Here is a 20,600-nt window from a genome sequence, read left to right as displayed (position 1 = left end):
GACTATCCCGGGGATCCTCTTATCCCCGGGTACTCTCTCATTGGATGTTACGAGGCTTCTGATATGTCCACACCTGTCGTTCAGGTGGGCGGGGCCATCGAGAAAGGAAATTAATGAACACGTCAGCATAAAAAGAAGAAAAAATTATTTCGACGGTCCCCGTGAATCAGGGGGTTTTAAATTTAATTTTGAAAATGCGTGAGAATTTTTGGTGATGGAAAATCGTGGAGAAGGTCTTCCTGAGGAGTAAAAAAATTAATTGGATAACCGCAGCGAGAAGTATCGGCTTGAGGGAAAATTGTCGCCCCAATGTGTATCGTTACGACGCCCATGTGATCATCAACATCGCCTGGAACTACCCTCACGTTGGGCTGTTGTCCAGTGCGATTAACTTCACCGGGTAAAATCTCGGTGGGATGATTCTGTCGGACATTCATCGTCATCCCGGCTCATTCATCACTCCCTTTCATTCCGTTTTAACCACGAAGACATGATCCCTACGTTCCATCGGTATCATTATCACGAAAAGCCGCGTTGTGTGACCACATGTGATATTATAACCCACCATAAATATCAATATATAACGGGAGAACGGAATTTCATATGAAATTGCGGTTTTCAACGGACATTCCAGGCATCTCTCATCGATCCCGGTTGAGTAACCAACTGGGGAACGAGTGCATAACTGATGTATGTGACTGGAAGTGTGACAAATTGACTGCTGAGGAATTGCTATTTTTTTCAAGTAGCTCTACCCTCGGGTCGGTATATTACCGACCGTATGAGCTGCTTTTGAATATTTTCACTTCTCAAATTTTCCAACGAACTGTCCAACTAAAATTCCGTCCGTTTTGAATTTGAAATAGAAATTTCTAAAATTGGGTCATTTTTCATGTGTTTAAACGGAACGTCACGGATTAAATTTTTTTAACAATCACCGGATCCATAATTTTTCAAATAAAAATCGTTTGGAAGAGAACCCACAGCTTTCAACACAAAAAAAAATTAATCGATTGATCATTTCGCTTTCGACGAATAATTACGTCAGAATCTCAATAATCTGAACCAATATCCCCTCCACAAAATTTCAATCCTTATTTCTCTAGTTTTTTTATTGTTGTGCCAATCATCCCCCCCCCGCCCCTATCCCTGCCCTTCCAATATTCAATAACATCATATGGTACATAAAGATAGACTCGTCGACGTTCAAATAAGCCCCCTCCTCCCGCCCCCTCAGCGACTGCTTTTCCCCGGATTCTCCCAGAAATAAGACCGACCCCCTGGAGAAGGGTTGGGGTAGAGGAAAAGTACTGATGTAACCATCAATATGAATTTACTTTCTCCGCCGTCAGCCAAGAGTTATGAAGTCCAAGGAGACATCTCCAGCCGCAACTTTCCACGGAAACTTATCAGCCAACAAGCGTATATGACTCGTCAGCAGTTGGATCGATATATCGGTGGCATTCAGCCCTTCACTCCGATAAAAAAAATTCCGGAAAAACCATCAGGTTCTGAATCTCCAAATCCAGTGTGAGGGTTCGTCTTGGCGGTGGTAAAAATGCAATTTGAGGCGACACAAATGGGGATTTCGGGGCTGTATCCATTCTCTCATCTCGATTCTCCTCGAATATATATGGCATTGTCTGAACTTATTGTGTTTCAATCGAGTCAGTATTGTGGAGTGCTTCTTTCTTGTGTTCGATCAGAGGAGTATCAGATTCGCTTTGTCATTCGTCGGGGGGAGATTGAAGAACTGTCAGAATCAGTCGGAGAATTTTGTTAACGAAATCCTCCATTAGAAAACGGTAAAGATCTTTTTTTTATTTCGATCTATTTCACAATTCGTCTATATATAATATATAATATATGATTGACTTTCCGGTGAATGAAATATCCATCGATTTTAATTTCATTTAAAATTATTTAACTTGTGGAAAGTTCGGTGGAACCAATCACATAATTTTTCCAGTGTTCCAGAATTTTTACTCGAATAATCTCTGAAAAATGGCAATAGCGTCACTTAAATTTTCCAGGTCAATTTCGTAATCGCCAAGTGACCCGTGAATATCATTATTTTTTCTCAATATTGATCTCCGTGTGATCACTAAATTTTTCCGGACCAACGGAAAAAAAAACCCTATTCGTCGTGCTTTCACCGCTGATACGAAAAAGAAATGAAAATCGGATTTCGCTATCCGATTACTCGACTTCGTCGGGAATTTTCCTCCTTTTTCCCCGGCCATTACATCTGTATATTATCCTTCCATATCAGTTTTCAACGATAGACGAAAATAAAACTTTGACACTTTGGGAATTTTGTGGTGCCATATATCCGTATAATCTATATTCATCATGGTAAATTGTCAGTATCCAAAGACTCTAGTTCATTTCATCCAATTAACTTGGTAGACAGGCAGACTCGATTATGCTCTCAATCTCTCACGGCTTCTCCGTGGCAATTAATGGGCCGCCTGGGTGGAAATTTCATTTAGAAAGAGATCCACGGGGATGGAACGATGGAGAAAAAATAATAAGATGTGACATTCAAATGAGGTCGAAGGGGAAAAAATAAACTGGATGATGATGAATTGAGAGTGACTAATTAATGAGTGATTAATTTTATCGAGGAGTTATGCGTCTGTGCTTACAAAGTAAATTACCGACATATTTCACCTCAAAATTTCAATTAGACTTACATTAAAATATTTAAAAAAAAGCATTCAATTAACAATGAACTAATTGCTCAATTTAATTATCAAATAATATGTATGAATGAATACATAATATTTGACATATTATATAATTCTAAAGTCTAATATATAATATATAATATATTTTCTGAGTGGCAATCGATACTCCCCATCTCCGCCCTCCTCCGACCGCGCAAAATACAGACTAAAGGACGTGAATAGTTACAGATTACAGCCCATCATCTTTAAGAAAACCTTGAAGTGACTGAGATTGCATATCCATCTGCGGATATAACGGAGAAGCAGTAGGGTAATGCATTAATTGGAGATTGATCCTCTGGCAATACCGGTCCAGCTAATGGGTTCTCGATGTTACGGAGAGACTGGCCATCGTTATCCCTCTATTCGTGTCCACACCAGTGCAATAGTTTGCCTCCAATCGGTCTGAAGAGATAGTGACGGGGGTCACGCTGATACTCAACTGCTATCCTTCAATATTTTTTTTTCTTCCTATTGCTTTATCAAATTGAAACAACATGATTCCTCCATTTCCTGATTGATGTACTGAAATTGGAAAAGTCAATGAGCGACTTCTCCGCACTTCCATTAATAATGACGTGATTCAGTTGATAAGAGGACGATGGGGGGTGATTTTTTCGGTGAACTGTGATGGCGGTACCGTTTGAAAAACCTAATTGCTTCGCAGCTTTACTGAACTACAATTGAACTTGAGGAAAACCAGGGGAATTGATTTTAAAAAATACTATTTAATTTTCAGTGACTACTCCGGAAGTGCGAGGAGCCAGGACTTAAAATGCCGAGTAGATCCGGATCGATGTAGTCAGACACAGTCATATAAGTTCTCCAAGAGTTCGGTGAAGGGCAGATTTTTGGTGAGTGAACTGAAATATATTTCGGCGTCTATACAGTCGCCTTTCGTCGTCCAACATTAACAATGATCCAAAAATTTAATCAGCTCCGGAATATTATAATGCGCCGACGTGTTTCCCAACCCCCTGACCCACGACAGAGCGAATGGAAAACCGAGTGAATTCATTATTAACAAATCCTATGGATTTTTCATCGGCCACTCAGCCATGCGAGAAGTCTTTGTCCGCCGATGATACGGTACCCTCTGCACCCCCTTACCCCTCCGTCAGGCCGTACATTCGACGTGATAAAACGTCGGAACAGTGAGTGGATCCATGTGGATCCCCAGGGCGCGATGGACCTCGAAAGTACGATCAAATGTAAATTATCAAAGACGAAATCAAACGCACGTTGACGTTGTTGATTACCAGTATTCCAACGTCCCAATATTAATCAATAACTCGCTGTCTCCTTCAACTTTATTGAACATCCATCGAAGAGATGGCGAACCCGTATGAATTCGCATAATGAAACCGGATGAATTCATGAAAAATCCTATTGAACTTTCATCAGCGACTCCAGTCATGTGAGGATCCTTTGTCCGTTGATGATAGGGTAGGCTTTGCAGTGTCTCCCACCCGCAGGGAGACAGATCCAAAGTGATGAAGCGTCACAATATCAAGAGGATCCAGATGGATGAACCAAGACGTAGTGCGTCATCTCATTTCTTCGTCAATTCGACCATTAAGGGTTACTTAACCCGTAAAAAGGAAGGGTATCTTGTAGAGGGCCTGTGGTACAAGAGCTTTGATACCCTTAAGTAGAGGAACGTGAAGAGAGGATCCGACGAGAGGTAAATCAAGTCGCCCAAATTCGTCCGTCTTTTTCCTTCAATCTGGCTCCTTCATCCAGACGAAAGGATCGTCCCCGATGGGGATGAGTTAACCAAAGGACAAAAATATACAAGACTTCCCTGAAAAGTCTTTCCTCTGCGGTGAAAACCACCGATGGATGAGGTTGGCGCCCAGCTTGGGCTCGATGTTTGCCTTGACGTGACGAAGATATAGCGATATGCCTTCCGTTTCGAAGAACCCAGGGGTTACCAAGTGCTAGCGAGCGAAGCGAGGACTATCCGTGATGCTTCCTGGAGAAAACTAAACGGATGAAAGAGGGGGATGAAAAAGGGGGTATGAGATGCTTTTGCTATCTCTCATCTTCCACTTTGTGCTCTTCCTAAGAAAAATGATGGCTTGGCGAAGGTGGAAAACGCGATGCTACTCATAATCCTCACCTATTTTCACAGCTCTACTCATCATCATTTTTTTTGTGATGGCGTATCTGGTGGAGGGGGTAGAAAATAGTTGTGATGTCAATTATAAAATGGGGTTGAGTGTAGGGGGTTGATTGTCTTGGACAACTAGATTGAATCTGTCCAGGTATCTCTGTGGAAAAATTTATTGGCCGACAATCAAAGAAAATATTGTCTTCCAACGATTTCGAGTCAACAGAAGGATCTTCCGAAGATCTTTCGAGGATTCATCTGAAGATTCCTGGAAGATCTTCGACGAACAGATTTTTCTCCGCAGATAGGTACCTCCTCAGTAATCAAATGATTCTTTTATCAGTTAATTCTATTAAATTAACTGACGCTCAACAAATCATTGTCATTCCTGATCCTCGAGGCCCTTTCCGGTCGAAGGATGAAGCCTTTTCGAGTGAATTAAATTGATAAATAAGTAAAATTTAGGAGAAATAGAAAAGAAGCCCTTCGGTCTCACCGAGTTATTTAAATAGATTTTTCTGGAAAGTATCTCGGTGGCTTTTTTGCGAGACTCTCCTTTCTTTCGAATACCTTTCGGCTTTGAGAAGACCTCTCCGTTGAATATACGTGAATATCGAACAGAGGGAGGGCAAAATGGTTTGCTGGAGAGAAATCTTTTCTTCAGGAGCTATGCTTACAGGACATATAGGGGAGATTGGATTCTGGCCAAGAAAACCAACAAACGGAGGAATGAAATAACGAACGATCTCGACTGAGGTTTCCCAGCCCTTACGTGTGACTTCGAATGGAGGTGGGGAAATTGATGTCAATTGGTGAAGGGACAATTGTTTTTTATTGAATGAGGCTCGATAAATTTGTTTTGTCAATCGATTTATTATTTGCCACTGGTGGTGGTGAATCGACCATCGAAAGCTCCGACCAGATTGCTTTCTTTTTATCAAGATTAATGAAGAACGGCTGGTGGAGGTAAACAAGGGCTTTTCATTAGGGTTAATGGGCATCAACGCTAATAAGCAGCTTGAAATTGAGATTACTTTGGAAGGACTTGGGTTTGAAATTGATGGAGAGCTTTATATCAAGGTTGATATGAAAATTTGAATTAAGGGCCACATTCGCGGAGACAAATTTCACCGAAAATTCGCCGCGTGCACGATTTATCCCATGACGCCAGAGCCATCCGAATTTCGTGATTTCAAATTTGCACTTTCCGCGCCGAAGTAAATGATGTTGTCAATGGATTCACTGGAGAATTTCACCATAAAATTGCTACCGTACACCAGAATGTTGGCACGATTCTATAATACACCAACAAATTTCGTCCTACTGCTCTCATTGCACCGGCATACGATTCTCTGATAGGTGGTTGCGCTTTTATTTAACTGAGCCTACCCACCCCCCAAAACTCTCGCTCTTTCCCACCCCCCTCACTCATTGCATTTCGACTCGTGCGGTACCCACCAGCATTGGGCCAATTGATTTTTCACGTTCCACACCCCTGCACATATCCCCATTTCACTAACCTGTCTCTATTGTTACAAATCGCACAGGTATGAGGGTGTTCGCGTTCAACCATGAATCGACAATCGTGAATTTGGCCATTGGATTTGGGGTGAGAGGGGACCGCGGAAATCGGACAACTGGAGGGAAATGAAATGAAAAATAAAAGAGTCAACAAAAAATTTTTTTTTTCCGAAAACGCGAGTTGTGAATTTATGATTTTTTAGGGGATTTTGATTACCTCGGGCGGCTGTCGTCGCGTGCGCGGGTGATGTTTACGGAAAAGTAATTGAAGACATTATGCCCCCGCATGGAGTAATCGTATTTCATACTTCCGTGAGGGGTGTTTTAATCTCGTTCGATGATTTTTGATTTTTTACCGAATTTTCCGTTCCGTCTGGTCACAGAAATTTTGGTCGAAGTGAATTGCCAATTTAGTACTCAAATTATATTGACGAAGGCACTTTTCCACTCGTTTTATTGTTCATTTTAACGTGGAATTAGGACTCGACTTTTGAACCGTGACGATTAGTCTTCTCGCAATTATTGTCAAGTGTCGATTTCTATTTCGATTTCAGGGATTGCACATCTGTCGTGATGTACCGCCCGCGTTGATAAACCGAATTGGCAATTGCGAGTGAGCCAAAAGGGTAGAAGTGTCAAGTACTCGATTGCGAGAGTAAAAATATAATGTACGACATATTATAATGAATATATGAATCAAGTATATTTTTTGGTTGTTCCTATTATATTCAATTTTCTACCTCCACCACAAACTATTCTTGATTCAACTATTTTTTTTTCATTCCATGTGTGATTCCATCTGCACTTCCTCACTGTATCACGTTTCATGTGCTCTAGAATAGTTTTATTCCCTAATAAAAAAGAAAAAAATCTCCACAAATTGTTTCATAACTTCCTGCTATAGTATTTCAACCACTGTTGCGCCAGCCATCCCTGGGTATTACATTTCACCAGTGAAAGGGCTCTCAGAGTTAGCCGACGGTACATTCACCCAATAAATTAAACCATGGTTGGTAAAGTGCATGGACATTGAATCGATGCCACAACGGGAAAATTGCTAGTCTCGTGATATCACGTGACAAAATTAAATTCAATGGTACAGGGAACACCTTCCGATCGGTTAATTGATGAGCGGCGTGTATCAGCTTTGGAAGGGTTAATTGATGTTCATATCAGCAGTTGAGTTGAGGTGTGTTGAGCATATGTTGATTGTGGTTTTTTTGAAAAATAATGAGGGGTAATTAAGGGTGAAAAGTTAGCTGTAATTAACGGGGAATGCCAATCGATTAATGCAATGGGGAAACATCCCTTTGATGTAATCTATACAAGCTCATCAGTGGGAATTATTTAATTAATTATGTAGTTGAAGGGATCGATGAGATATCTCGGTGGGGGTTTATTGCGAGAGAGGCAGTAATAAAATTGTTTAAAATTGACTCATAAACATTTTTCACAATTTGTTAAATTATCATGAAACCTTTAACTTCAAGTGTGAGATAAATCACCGGAAAATCGCAAATAAAATAATTTCTAATGAATAAATAATAGAACTTAGGTAATCGTCAACCCCTTTTCCTCAAAGAAAATTTTCCAATTGTTCTCCACATTGTGCAAATTATTTAAAAAATCGGGAAACAAATCCGGACCTCCAAAGTTGAACGATAAAACCAGAGTAGAAAAATAGAGAAAGGAAAACTGGTGAAGGAATATTCGAGTAACTTGACAATCAGCCATATCCGTCCCATAATCACAAGCCCTTTCATTAAACCAAACGAATGATTTTAGCAGTCATGAAACTTAAATCCCCCAGAGTGCGAGAAAGGGATATCGATAAAGTTTCCTGAGTGACGGGTGTGTGCACCGTGTAAAATGGCGATTAACTTCAGTGGCCGTTAACTCAACAGCCAGGGACACAATTCGGTCCCCTTGCGAAGGAGAGAGAAAAAAAAATGGCGAAAAAAAAAAATGGCCCCGAAGACTATTCCAAATGACGCACTTTAACAGTTGCACGCGTTTTTACATACTAATGGACTCGGTCAGTTGGATTTAAAGAGTAGATGTAACACGCCCCTCGTGAAAATATTCCCCCGGGAAAAAGGCTGCTGGAGGCGTGGCGGTTGCATTCAATCCTATTCTCGTTGCTTTTTCCCCGTTTTTTTTTTATTTTCATTTTCGCATGTTCATTCGGCTGAAAAATCGTCATTTCGAGTGGACACGCGAGGTGGTACTGGCACGAGAAAACCGCTGGGATGAAGATAAATAAGTGAAAAGGAAAACCATAAAAGATTACGAGAGAAATTGAATTGTGTCCGACCGTATACGGCTTGTACTACTGGCGCTGTTACGTGGATTTTTATTTTTCTGATATTTTTTTATGAAATGTTGACAGATTGAACACGAAAAGATTGTCTGATTATACATCGACCACCACTACTGAGTACACATTTCGCATTTATAACTAATATTTTATTTTATTGCGCAGTACAACAAAAACCAGTGGAACGGCCTCTGATATATCACACATCATACATCATATATTATATATTCTACATTATATATTACATATTATGCACAATCGATATTCTAAACAAAACTAGTGCCACAAAATTCTGCAAAAAACCTAAATGGCATTGCCGGTCTGATCACACACGGGATTATACTACTTTAACCGCCCCATTCAAAGCTTTTATGACTTCTCTGAAAGAGACTTTTAACATTCGATAAATCGATGGACAAGTGGGGCAGCCAGAATCGATTAAAATCGAACAAACTGAGCAGTTCACCTGCGGTTATAATTTCCCCAGTGTCCGACTCAACTCCCGAAGTGGTGACAACAGGGCTGTCATAACTATGATTATTTCAGTTGCACAATAATCTCAATGACCGTGCGGAAAACGTCGAGTGGGCTGACGCTACTGTAACTGTTCTCCTTCGACCTATAAACCACGCGGTTTATGGAGGACTGGAAGACTTCCACGAAATGACTTCTTTTTATGTCCCTCGAGAGCGACTGTCTTAGGATGATGTTCTGAAGGACATTGTTGGATTCATGAAAGGCTTGATACAGATTCCTGATAATAGAGTAGTTATGGGGCCTATCGTAAATGAAATCTGAATTATCTTGAAGTTTTTCAGGTTTAAATCATCGGGGATTCTCTTCTGGGCATTATTTTTTCCCCTTAAACACCGTGGTAGGAGATATGCAATTGCCGACAGTGGGCCGACAGTGAGCCAACTGTTGGGCGACTGTTGGCCGACTGTTGGCAATGCTTTATTTCGTATCAGGGCACTGTGAATCCTTCGAAGAGTAGATTCCGATGAATACTTTCAACGATTTTCATACACTTGTGAAGTGAATTTAACCAATTTCTTACATCTCCACTGAGTATTTTCCATCCCATCAAAAATCCTCCCCTAACAGCACTGAAACCCTCTTCAATCCCCTTTCGTGTAGTATTTGATTAACCTTATTTACATATTTTCCTGAACGTATTTCCCAGATCAATATGTTTCGATTGCAATGAGTGGTATCTCACAACTCCCTGAAATTCAGTTTCTTTCATCGTATGATGAGGGTCTCGAGTATGGACTAGCCACCGAGAACGTTTGACTGAATTCTCATTTTGGTCTGGCCGTCCGCCAACCACCGGACGCAGAAAGTGGTAAGGGTGAGGGGAGGGAGGGGATCCTGACCGCCCTTTGACGAGCCTTGGAAGACCCACTGGAGTTCTTCAACCACGGGGAGGGGGAGGAGCGGTAGTAACCCAACTCGAATGGACGCTCATATTTTTTTTTAATTAATAAACCCGGCAATTATAGCCGCTAAACTTGTCCCCATGTATTTTTAATTAATTGGAGTCTTTATGATTCACGTTCAGGTAATCTCTGTTGCAATGAATATCGGCTGCCCGATGTTTCAATGGCAGTCACGTTAATTGAAAATATTCTATCAATAAAAATGGGGAGCGATGACTCGGAGAACGAGCTGCAAATATTTTTACGATTGATAATATCATTAGGGGGTTAAAAAATGTGTATTATATGGAGGGCGCGGGGGTTGGAGTGGGGGATGTTGATGTAATCAAAGCGTTGAGGGTAAACGAAAGAGCAAATAACCCAGGAAACGTTTGATACGTTTTATTTAATTGGCGGTGGTGGAGGGAGATTGAGGCGGATGGGCTTTTGGTGATACGTCAGGGACATCATCAAATAAAGTTGATGAAAAAACATTCAACATAATTTTACTGATGGGGGGGAGGGGAGTAATTATCGGTTGGAATTACTCGGGTTGAATTGAATGCAGGAAATTTTTTCGTTGTGTTGAGAAAATTCGGTGGAGAATTTTCGCTGGAAAAAATGTTGTTAAATTTCTGAATGAGAGGGTGAAGTTTCAAAACATTTTGGAACTTGAGGAAAATGGATGTTCTCGTGTCAATTTTAGTTTAAAATTTGAGGGATGCTGCAGACCTTGTGAAACATGGACCGCGACGAAAAACGGTTTTAGTCTTGATTTAAAATTTTGACTTCTCCTATTGACTTTTTTTCGTACTCAACGGATTTTCACCACAAATAGCTGCAGCCCATCCAGGGCGGCTGATGTGAAAGCGGATTGGAGAGTTGTAGAAACTGGAATGTTGGTATTCCACTGGGTTAAAGCCCAGTGCTGACTTCGATAGCTGTAGTTGAGCACAAGTTTTGATTGCTTCCGCAATGAGCTTTGTTAAATGTTAAATAGGATGATGCATCATTGCAGGGGGAGAGTACGAATTGTCTCGATCTCACAACTAAATCTGTTCTATTTCCAATTTCTCCCAGGACACACGGAAAATGATCAATAAAATAGACTACAATGAACCGTGAATTCCCCACTCGCGTAGAAAAATCGCTATCTCCCGAGAATCTTTCAGAGATCTTCAGAAGAATTATGGGAGGATCTGCGGAAAAGCTCTACCCGGTGATTCAAAATATTCTTTGGAAGATCCAGAAGATGTTCTGACTTTTCCTTTGAAAATAATATCTAAAAAATTCGAAAGTCTTCGGCACCGTAAAGTGTGTCTCAAAGAATTTGTCTTCTGAAGATCTGTTTGGATCACCAAAAAGCTCTTCATAATAATCTTTGGAAGGATCTTCCAATCGCTCCTCTAGGATATTTCACGTGAGGTATTTTTTACGGACAACGTGAAGGCTAAAAATATTGCCTCCAGTGAAGCCCAAATCAATATTCCGATCTTTGTGACCGCATTGGCATTGGTCGCATCACTGCGTCAATATTAAATTGATATACAAAAGCCGATGCCTTATCGAATCCATGGCCCAGGGAAGAAGACGCAGGAAATTGATGCTGGGTCATAGCATTTCCATCTCTCTGTATGTACCCTAGATGAAAGCCAGGTGGAGTGGGATGAAGGCACTCTTGGAAGATGCATTCGCCTTTGAAAACTTCTACGTCTCGCCAAACATCCCACGATCCCTGGATAATCCGGGATAATGACGTCATTTGAATATAATCCAACATACTGTGAGATCCAAGAACATGTCTTTGAGAATAATAACAATGTTGTCTGTTTCGAAAGTTAATTAGATTGAAGACTGGAAGGAAATTTCGTCGTAAACAGTAAAGATATTTTCTCATTGTAAGATCCCATCTTGATGTCTGGGAAATTTTATTTACTCCATTTCTGACTGCAAATAGATAATCGTGAAGTTTATTTCTGGGAAATATTTACAGAATTACGCGGAAAATTGATTGGAAGTTTCCAGAATATTTCGGACGAATCATCGATAGATCTTCAGAAGATTTCCCCGATGATTTAAAATAATTCTTTGGAAGATTTTCCGAAGAATCGTTTAGGGTTATCACGGAAGTCTTCCGAAGATCATTCGGTAATTCTTCTGAAGAACTTCTGGAAGATCTTCCACAGTCGGAAATCATCGTCTGCCGAAGATCTTCCAGAGTTCTTCAGAAGAATCATCGACAGATCTTCGCCAGGTCTCTCGGGTGATGTAAAAGGGCTGTTTGGAAGATCCTCTAAAGGATCTTTCAGGATCACCTGGCAGATCTTCCGCGAATTCTTCTTGAGATTCTTGAGAGATCTTCAGCAGACAGAGAATGTCCTGCACAGGAGGAAAGAGTCAAGTGAAATAAACTTCTTTACCAGACGAACATCCAAATAAAAACCCTTAACATAAAAAATATTCTCCCCAGCCCATCTCCCCCTTTTTTTCCCCCATTGCTATCAATGCCATACAACGATGATATATCAAGGGACACGACGTTATACGGGTTATACCCGGCTTCCAGTGGTCTCTGGACTATATATCAAGTCATTTCAACCTCTATCGACGTGGGTTTCAATGTGCCTCGATAATACACCATCACCCCTCCCCCTGCATCGTTTCTACCTTGAGACTGTCATTACGATAAACTTCCCTTCTTTCATCCCTATACGGTCGATGTACAATTCCTGAAACTTCCCCCATTCCTCATGAACTATGCACATCGCTCTCTCTGTCTGTGGAACATCTTTTTTCCGTTTCCGTTTCCCTTTTCAGGTGCTTTTTTTTTCACGTCACAGCTGGTGCACTCTCTCTTGCTAATGGCTGTCTGGTGTAATTACAGAGTCACTCGGGTTGATGCCACTTCGCTACATCCGCCTGTATTGCTGATCACATTCGTGATGATTTCGATCAACGGAAAATACTTCCGCTGGTCGAAGAAAGTTAGTAAAAGTGGAAGAAAAATTCGGTGAAAATTACTATCGAAGTGAGTTGTTCGGTCAGTTTCTCTCGACGGTTGAGACATTTTAGGGAATCAAACGTTGAAAAACTCTGTGAGATTATATGAGAAGGGAACAAAATTTATTGCAGGGACTGTACCGGGACAGAAACCTTAACATCACTTTTTTTCTGAACCGAATGACTGTAATTTATTCGAGTGCTCGCAGTAAAAATTTTATAGAAAATTTATCTCCTGTATCACGACACCTAAACCATTGCAGTGATGTCCATGATAATGAAATGCGATTGAAAATCGTCAGTGGCTAATTGAATAACGAAATTGCGTTAATCCGGGTTATGCCATCAACCGGAGCTTTGCGATAAAAGTGTGATTTTTTTTTTTTCATTTTTGTATGGGAAAATGCGAGGGAGGCTGAGAGATACCATTAAAACATTTTACGAGCGGACACCTCACTGCGAACGGCTTGAAAATCCAATATTCATTACCGTAAAACAATTACATCTCATACGGGATGTAAAATTCTCGGCGTTGATCCTTTTGGCGCGTCGTTTAACAGCTGTGAGCCTCGACACTTGGGGACGAAGAAGTTTCACATCGTAAATTTTTTATATAGGCCTTTTAACAAGTGGTTAACGGGGAAAAGTGGAAAATTTAACGAGGAGGTGAAAATGGTCTTCCAAATTTCGAGGGCTTTCATATTTACAGTTAAACAAATTATTATTGAATTTTAGGGAGAATTGGAATGAAATTGAGTGCAATATTGATTTTGACATTAATATGGAGAGAAAGAAATTTTTGGTAATGGGGAAACATTTTGAAAAACCTCTGTTCCGGGTATATCCGTAGGAAAAAAAAATTTGTCTGTCGAAGATCATTCAGGAATCTTCAGAGGATCTTGAGATGATTCTTCTGAAGATTTCTGAAAGATCATCATGAAATTTTCCAGCGAGAGGTGTTTCGTAACATAACCGAGAATTCTTCAATCTCACGAATAAATAATTATCTTCATAAACTTGAGGATCTCAACAATAATTTCAAACCAACGATCTCCCAAAATCCAGATCTTCACCAACTAAACATCAGATTTTCCCCCCAGACTTCACGATATTTCCGTACAACAGGTCAACAGTCAAAAACGATTTATCTCCTTTCACCACTTCCCTCCCAAATTTTTTTATTAACGACCCGACAACCACGAGATCATTGACCCCATCCCCGGGGATTCTGACCTCATCCCCCTTCACCCCATTACCCCGTATTCTCAGAATTTCCAACAAATTTCGTCTATCACTGCAACGACAACTCGACTAGATCTGGCGCCCTGGTATCATAGAATCCAAGGGATAGTGTCTGTCATTTGCTCAAACAATTTAGCCCATTTTCCATTTCATGCAAACAAACCGCTTCAGCACAAGACTGAGAGATCGGTGATCGCCAAGTGGGTGGAGGTGGTAGACAGAGAAGCCACTCCACGGGGGGTTGCTTTTGTGTCATGCTCGTTTAGAAGTACGCGAGTCGCATACAACGCTCAATTACCTCCTCGTTGGCAGTATTTGCCCTCGGTACCCGATCTCCCTCTTCCCTCATCTCACCGCTGCCGTTTTTGTTTACGAAACCAGCGGCAAAGTGAAATTACAAAGTCATTTCACCGGCGTCTCTACCTCCCTCCCTCCCACCTCCCTCTTCCCCCCTTCAGCTGTGTTGTTACGCAAGTATTAAAAATAATGGCGATGAAAAACAGAACAATTTCAACGTGTGACACGTGCGTTGCTTGTGCTATTTACATTTTCAGATGAGAATTTTTTTTTTTGAGAAGAAAACGTCGTCAGAGTTATTGGACTTAAGGAGTAAAATATATTATACGTCAGACTAAATATTATAGAATTAAATTTTTACAGAATTTCCAGATCGAAATCAGGAAACGATGATTTATGATACGTCTTCATAAAAAATTCTAAACGTCATAGCAATAATATTCATTTTACAATAGATATTGTGAGGAATAATTGACTGACAGGACATTCCAATTATTTTAATGACAGGGAATATTTTTTAATGATAAAATATTCCCAGAATTGTCTTTGTGACGCCCATAAAGTTCATGAAAAAACTTCCACTTCTGGCCAATAAATTCGTATAAAAAAATCATTCCAGTCAGAATGACCCAGTGAAAGAATTCCGACTCAGAAATCACCCCACCAGTCGCGTGAAAACATCATGAATATTTTGTTCTGAAGTAAAGCTATTCACAAAACCTCCATAACCCAACTGAAATTCCAGCCTTTCAATTTCCATCGGGATTCCAACTCGACGCGAAGAGCAAAGTTACCCAATACCTTGAAACTACCCCCTTCCCACCCTCTCCCGAAAAAAGGGAGAGACAAGAAGCCGGAGAAGTTGAAAAACTTTTCAAGCCCGGATTCAATCCTATGATATTGGTTGATTATCGATCCGTATCGACCTCTCCTTCGGAAACAAAATACTGTAATAACAGTAGTTCCTCGCAAATTGGTGGATTAATTTTCCAATGGGGTCTTGTGCACTGGTCAGAGTCGATTGTTCACCCTCAGTGAAATTGCCACTGGGGTGAAGGTTCCGATAACGCAGAAGAATTGAGTTAATAAATATCCAGAGTGGAAAAACCAAGGGTTGGTGACAGATTGAACTAGCCTAGTCCCTTTCAACTTTCCCGGAAAATCACTTTAGTCCATTATTTTCCAGCTTCTGTTTGCAATTCCTCGCTCCGTCTCCATTACCGGGGGTTCATTTTTTTAATGCACTTTTATTATGCACTTTCTCCCTGTCAGATTCAATATCGCTTCGATTAATTTTTCCGAGTGATTCGCAATGCGAATAATAATGCGATAGGGAATAATCGAATTTATCGATTTATTTATGTCAATGATAATTTGTTTGTTCGATTACTATTTATTTATTGGAAGTTATTTCATGTGAAGACAAATGGTCTGAGTTCTTTTCCAGAGAAATAAATATATGGAGATATATTTATCCTGTCAATTAGTTATTAACTTGAAAAAAATGTTTATTTTTGGAAAATTTATAATTATTCTATATAAAAATAATTTTTTATCTCAGGATTGCGATATTAATTTCTCGATGGTTCCTCTGAAGTCAATGGATAGTTAGGAAAAATAATATTCTACTAATTGTTAATAATAATTTGTTCACGATTTTTTTTTTAATTGTAATTCATTTTCTTGAGATGTTATCCACGTTTTTTAAAACGTATAGAGTAACTGCATAACTTGGATATCAAGTGGTGGACAGTCTCAGACGCGATTGCAATGCGTCTCTTGGATTTGAAAAATTTTGCATAAATCCTTATGTATCGTGAGGTGGCATCGCCGAGGGAGACTAGGGACTTGCACCGGTGGCAAGCGCTGGATAATTTATAATGCAAAGGCTAGGAGTGAAAGACACGGATGAAGATGGATATAACAAATCTTGGTATCGTGAGGAAAATAAGGAAAAAGTCAGCTGCATTTTCAATCAACAACTTCTCACTCCTCACATTTTCAAACCATAATATTTCCTTTTTCTGGTACTTTCCACCCCCCATTTCTCTCCCTGCCCTTTGTCAATATTCCTACGATTCACCCCCTCAATTCCCTCCCCCTCCCACGAAATACATCAAAGGATCGCGCATAACACAGGGGAAAATTAATTACGATCATCTCGTTATCCACTGAATGGAAGCCTCATTGCTACCACATAACCCCCTACCCCCAACGATACGAGAATATCGATGTCAGTCGTCTTCAGCAGCTGACAGTTTCTCAAATGACATAGAAAACTTGCTCAGAGCACCGAGAAGAATGACGAGACGCTGGGGTGGGTCTCAGGTGTAGCCGTTGAACCCGCTCGATGAATTTTCCCGAAGAAAATAGCCCCAAGGAGGGTTGAAAGTGAAGGAGAGGGTTGTGGAAAATATTTGTTGCTGACGTTAAACTCAGTGGTGCGTCCTACCAAGACAAGCCCAGGATCGACGTTCTCTCGGGGGTAGGTTATTCTTTCGCGTGTCTCGGCGTTATAAGGGGGATGAAAAAAAAAAAAAATGAAGCGAAGGGGTAGACGACGGGCAACGAGAAAGTTGGCGTGAAGGCTCGGGGATGGACGATGATCGATGCCCGCACCAACTTTCCCTCCACGTGGTGGGGAAGGGGGTACTTTTCCCCTCGTACTCAAGGAAAAACCTGAGCTGTCTCACAACGATAAATTCAGTTGGCTCTGAATGCACCCCAAGTTGTTCCAGTTGTCGGTCCACTGGTGAATTCAACATGTCACATGTGTGGATTTAACTCTGGATTAATGTCCTTGAGTCGTGACCAAAGCCTCCAAAAGTTTTCACTCAGACTAACCACCACCTCACTGAGCTGATCCTCAAACAGGCGCAATTGTGAGTTCTTCGGCGACGCGATCTGGCGATCGTTTGGGGAAGTTTTTGCGGGGTGAGTTCAGGAAAAATAATGAAGAAATTCACTCTCAAATATATTTTGATAGTGCAAGGGAAAGGAAGGAAGGAGGGTTTTGCGATTGATCAGCAGGAGGGGAAGGGGTGGAGTCCCCAATACAAAACAAAAAAATTTAGGATTTAATTACTAATAATTTTAAAAAATTACACAAATTTCAAACATAGAAAATTTGAATCAAACTAAAAAGTAAAAATTTCTGATGAAAATTTTGCACATTTTTTTCTTCATCTTCGCGACTAAATTAAACCCCTCTTCCAGATCATTCTGAGGATGTAGAATGTAAATTTAATAAATTCAACATTTTTATAATTAATAATCGAAAATTGAAAGGAATCATTCACATAGAATTTTTTTAGTATTTTTCGAAATCGAAATCGTGCTGTCAAACACTTGTCTCACGAGTGAAGTTATTTTTTTTCTCCCGAAAGCTGGTGGAGGTTGAGGAGGGGGGCGGAGGGTGATGGAAGGGTTTGTTCTAGGGGATATACTACTTGGTTACTGAGCATCGATTCCTCAATGGCGTGTAAACTTTCCCGGTACTTTCAGGGGAGAAAGAAAATAGCTAAGTGGAGACTAGAAAACTTGGGTCAGCCGCCACTATTACACCACTGGCAGGTCCCTCTTTTCGTCTGATTCGGGGAGCTTTTAGCTTAATCACGTTAGACCAGTCCATTGGTATGAACTCTGTGGTTGTGGGGGTAGGGGGTGTGGGAATTACCGAGAATTTTCACTTCTTGGTAGTGGGAATATGTACAACTTGGAGGGAATGAAAGACGGGGGAAAAGTTTTCGATTCGTCTTTGCAGACTCGTATTTCTGTCGGTGATGGGCTTAAATCTGGGGTTCATTGGTGCGGGATATACATATTTTTCAAGGGATCGGTGGAAACGGAGGATAGACAGACGGTTAAATATGTCGAGAACTTTTGGAGGAAATGGGGAAGGTAAAGGTGGAAAATGTGGGGAGAGAAGTTTTTCGGAAAAATTATTCTATTCGTGGGGTGAGGTTTTACAGTCACAGACAAGATTTGTCCGATGTTTTATGTCATTATGCTACACTTTTGGCAACATACATTTGTTTATATACATTTCCGTTTTTTAATGCATAATTTTTTATGAAGACTGGAAAAGTTTAGCATTCGTCTTCACGGACTTGGATTTTCATCGGTGATGGGTTTAAATCCGCGGATTCATTGGTGAAGGCTATCCATATTTCTGAAGATCTCCGGAAACATCGGATAGACATTCGGTTAAATATCTCACCGACTTTTGAAGGGAATTCCGCAGTCAAAGTGGCAGAATGGCAGTAAGAAGGATCGGGGCGATGATTGTCCGGATTTGACGAATTGAATCGAGAGTAAATCCGAGAGTATTTCGAGGGATCAGTCGAGATATACTTACATTATCGATACAGGTATTTGTGTAACTGTCGGAGATTTTCATTCCAGATGGAAAAAGCTGAAGACTGTTAAACTTCCCGGGCACGAAAATTTTTCTTCAGAAGATCTTCAGAATCCAATTTTTGGCTGTAGACAAAATTTTCACAAGTATTTTCCAAAGTAAAGAACCTCTTAATATCTCCCGAATAAAATGATCCTCCGAATGTCTTCCAAAGGATCTTTAAGGTCACCAAGAAGATCTGGTGATTCTTCTGAAGAATTCTAGAAGATCTCTGACAAGACAACAATTTTTCTCCGCCGGTGTCTTCAGAAAAAAATGGTGTATTGGGAAAATGTATCGAAGAATCAGTTCGGATCATCAAGAAGATCTTCTGAAGATCGATCACTCGATTCGGTAACTTTCCTTCGCCGTTTTCCCGTAGCCAAAGGGGAATGTAAATCAATAAATGGTACGTCTGATGCTTTGGTAATAAACGGTCAGAAGTAATTCAGGACAAACTCATCGATCTTCACCGCGGGGACACGCAACACGTTTGAGGCATTTCCCTGCATAAAGTGGTGGGTAATTCAGTGGAGGAGGTGCACAGAGTGTGAGGTGAGTGCTAGTGCTTCCGGGAATGCTTCGACGTGGCCTGGAATTAAGTCGAAAAGTTATCACCGTGTTACCGTCCCTCTTCTGGCTTATTGAAAATTGCGATGGGAATAAAAGGCTGGGCGCACTGGAGGGAGGAAAAATTTTCACTTTAAATTTACTGCTGCAGAGTAATAGGTGGACGAGGCACTAGTAGTTTGAGAATAGACGTTTGTAAAATATTCTAGAGTTAATTTTTGCGGGTAAAAGATTTTAATGGTGTGATATTTCAGATGCATTTGCTCTGTTGAAGACCCTTTTGAAATCCCCGGATAAATCACGGAAAGATCTTCGAAAGATTATCCAGATCGCTCGGCTCGCAAGATCCTCAGGACGATCTTTGGAAGATTCTCCGATGATCCTTCCGAAGAATTCTGGAAGATCTTCAGTAGACAAAAATTTTTCTCGGCGGGATCTTCAAAAAAAAAATATTGTCTTCGGAAAATCGTCCAAAGGATATTTCTGGATCATCAGGAAGATCTTCCCATGATTCCTTTGGCGATTTATGGAACACCTTTTGCAGAAAATATTTTTTCATCCCCCGAGATCCGGGATGCATGCACATTACTGGAGTGACCGGAAGCGACGAATAATACGCAACGCACGATTGGCTCATATATTCACGAGAGCCAACTGGGTGCATTATCTTTCCCTGTTTCCCTCTCTCTCTTCCTCGATAAAATTGATCGTAACTCGGTTCTGCATTATCCTTCCTGGGCGATCTCCTCCGCGCCAAGTGCGGAAGTACATGCTAGTACTTTTTACCCTTATTCGTTTGCTCATGGCTCATTGCGGCACGGGATACGCTCCAAATGTGGTACGGAAGGGGGTGGACATATTTTGGGATAAATTTACGAGGTTTGCGGGTATCGAACTGACTCGGAGAAGAATCGCGCGGTTTTATCAAGTCAATGTCGATGAAGAAATCGAGATAGTGAGGGGATGAAAGGCGTATAAAATCGTTTTGAATATTTAT

At 40.7% G+C, this 20,600-nt stretch overlaps 2 protein-coding genes across 7 annotated transcripts in view; one reads left to right on the top strand and one right to left on the bottom strand.

The window, feature by feature from the left end:
- Nucleotides 1-20,600, bottom strand: part of LOC135168071 (fasciclin-3) — a 216,957-nt gene that overhangs the window by 47,566 nt on the left and 148,791 nt on the right. The gene's annotated exons all lie outside the window — the stretch shown is intronic.
- Nucleotides 1-20,600, top strand: part of LOC135168076 (uncharacterized) — a 137,319-nt gene that overhangs the window by 60,778 nt on the left and 55,941 nt on the right. For all 3 annotated transcript variants that reach the window (XR_010299980.1, XM_064131945.1, XM_064131944.1), the window contains exon 4: nucleotides 3,469-3,583. Coding sequence is in view for 2 of the 3 variants with exons in the window: in XM_064131945.1 (XP_063988015.1) it covers nucleotides 3,469-3,583 (115 nt within the window). In the remaining variant the exon portion in view is untranslated. The remainder of the gene's footprint in view (nucleotides 1-3,468; nucleotides 3,584-20,600) is intronic.

Source organism: Diachasmimorpha longicaudata, chromosome 12, assembly GCF_034640455.1.
Source record: "Diachasmimorpha longicaudata isolate KC_UGA_2023 chromosome 12, iyDiaLong2, whole genome shotgun sequence".
Classification (NCBI taxonomy): domain Eukaryota; kingdom Metazoa; phylum Arthropoda; class Insecta; order Hymenoptera; family Braconidae; genus Diachasmimorpha; species Diachasmimorpha longicaudata.
Note: the sequence above shows the minus strand (reverse complement) of the source record. Positions and strands in the feature narration are given on the sequence as shown.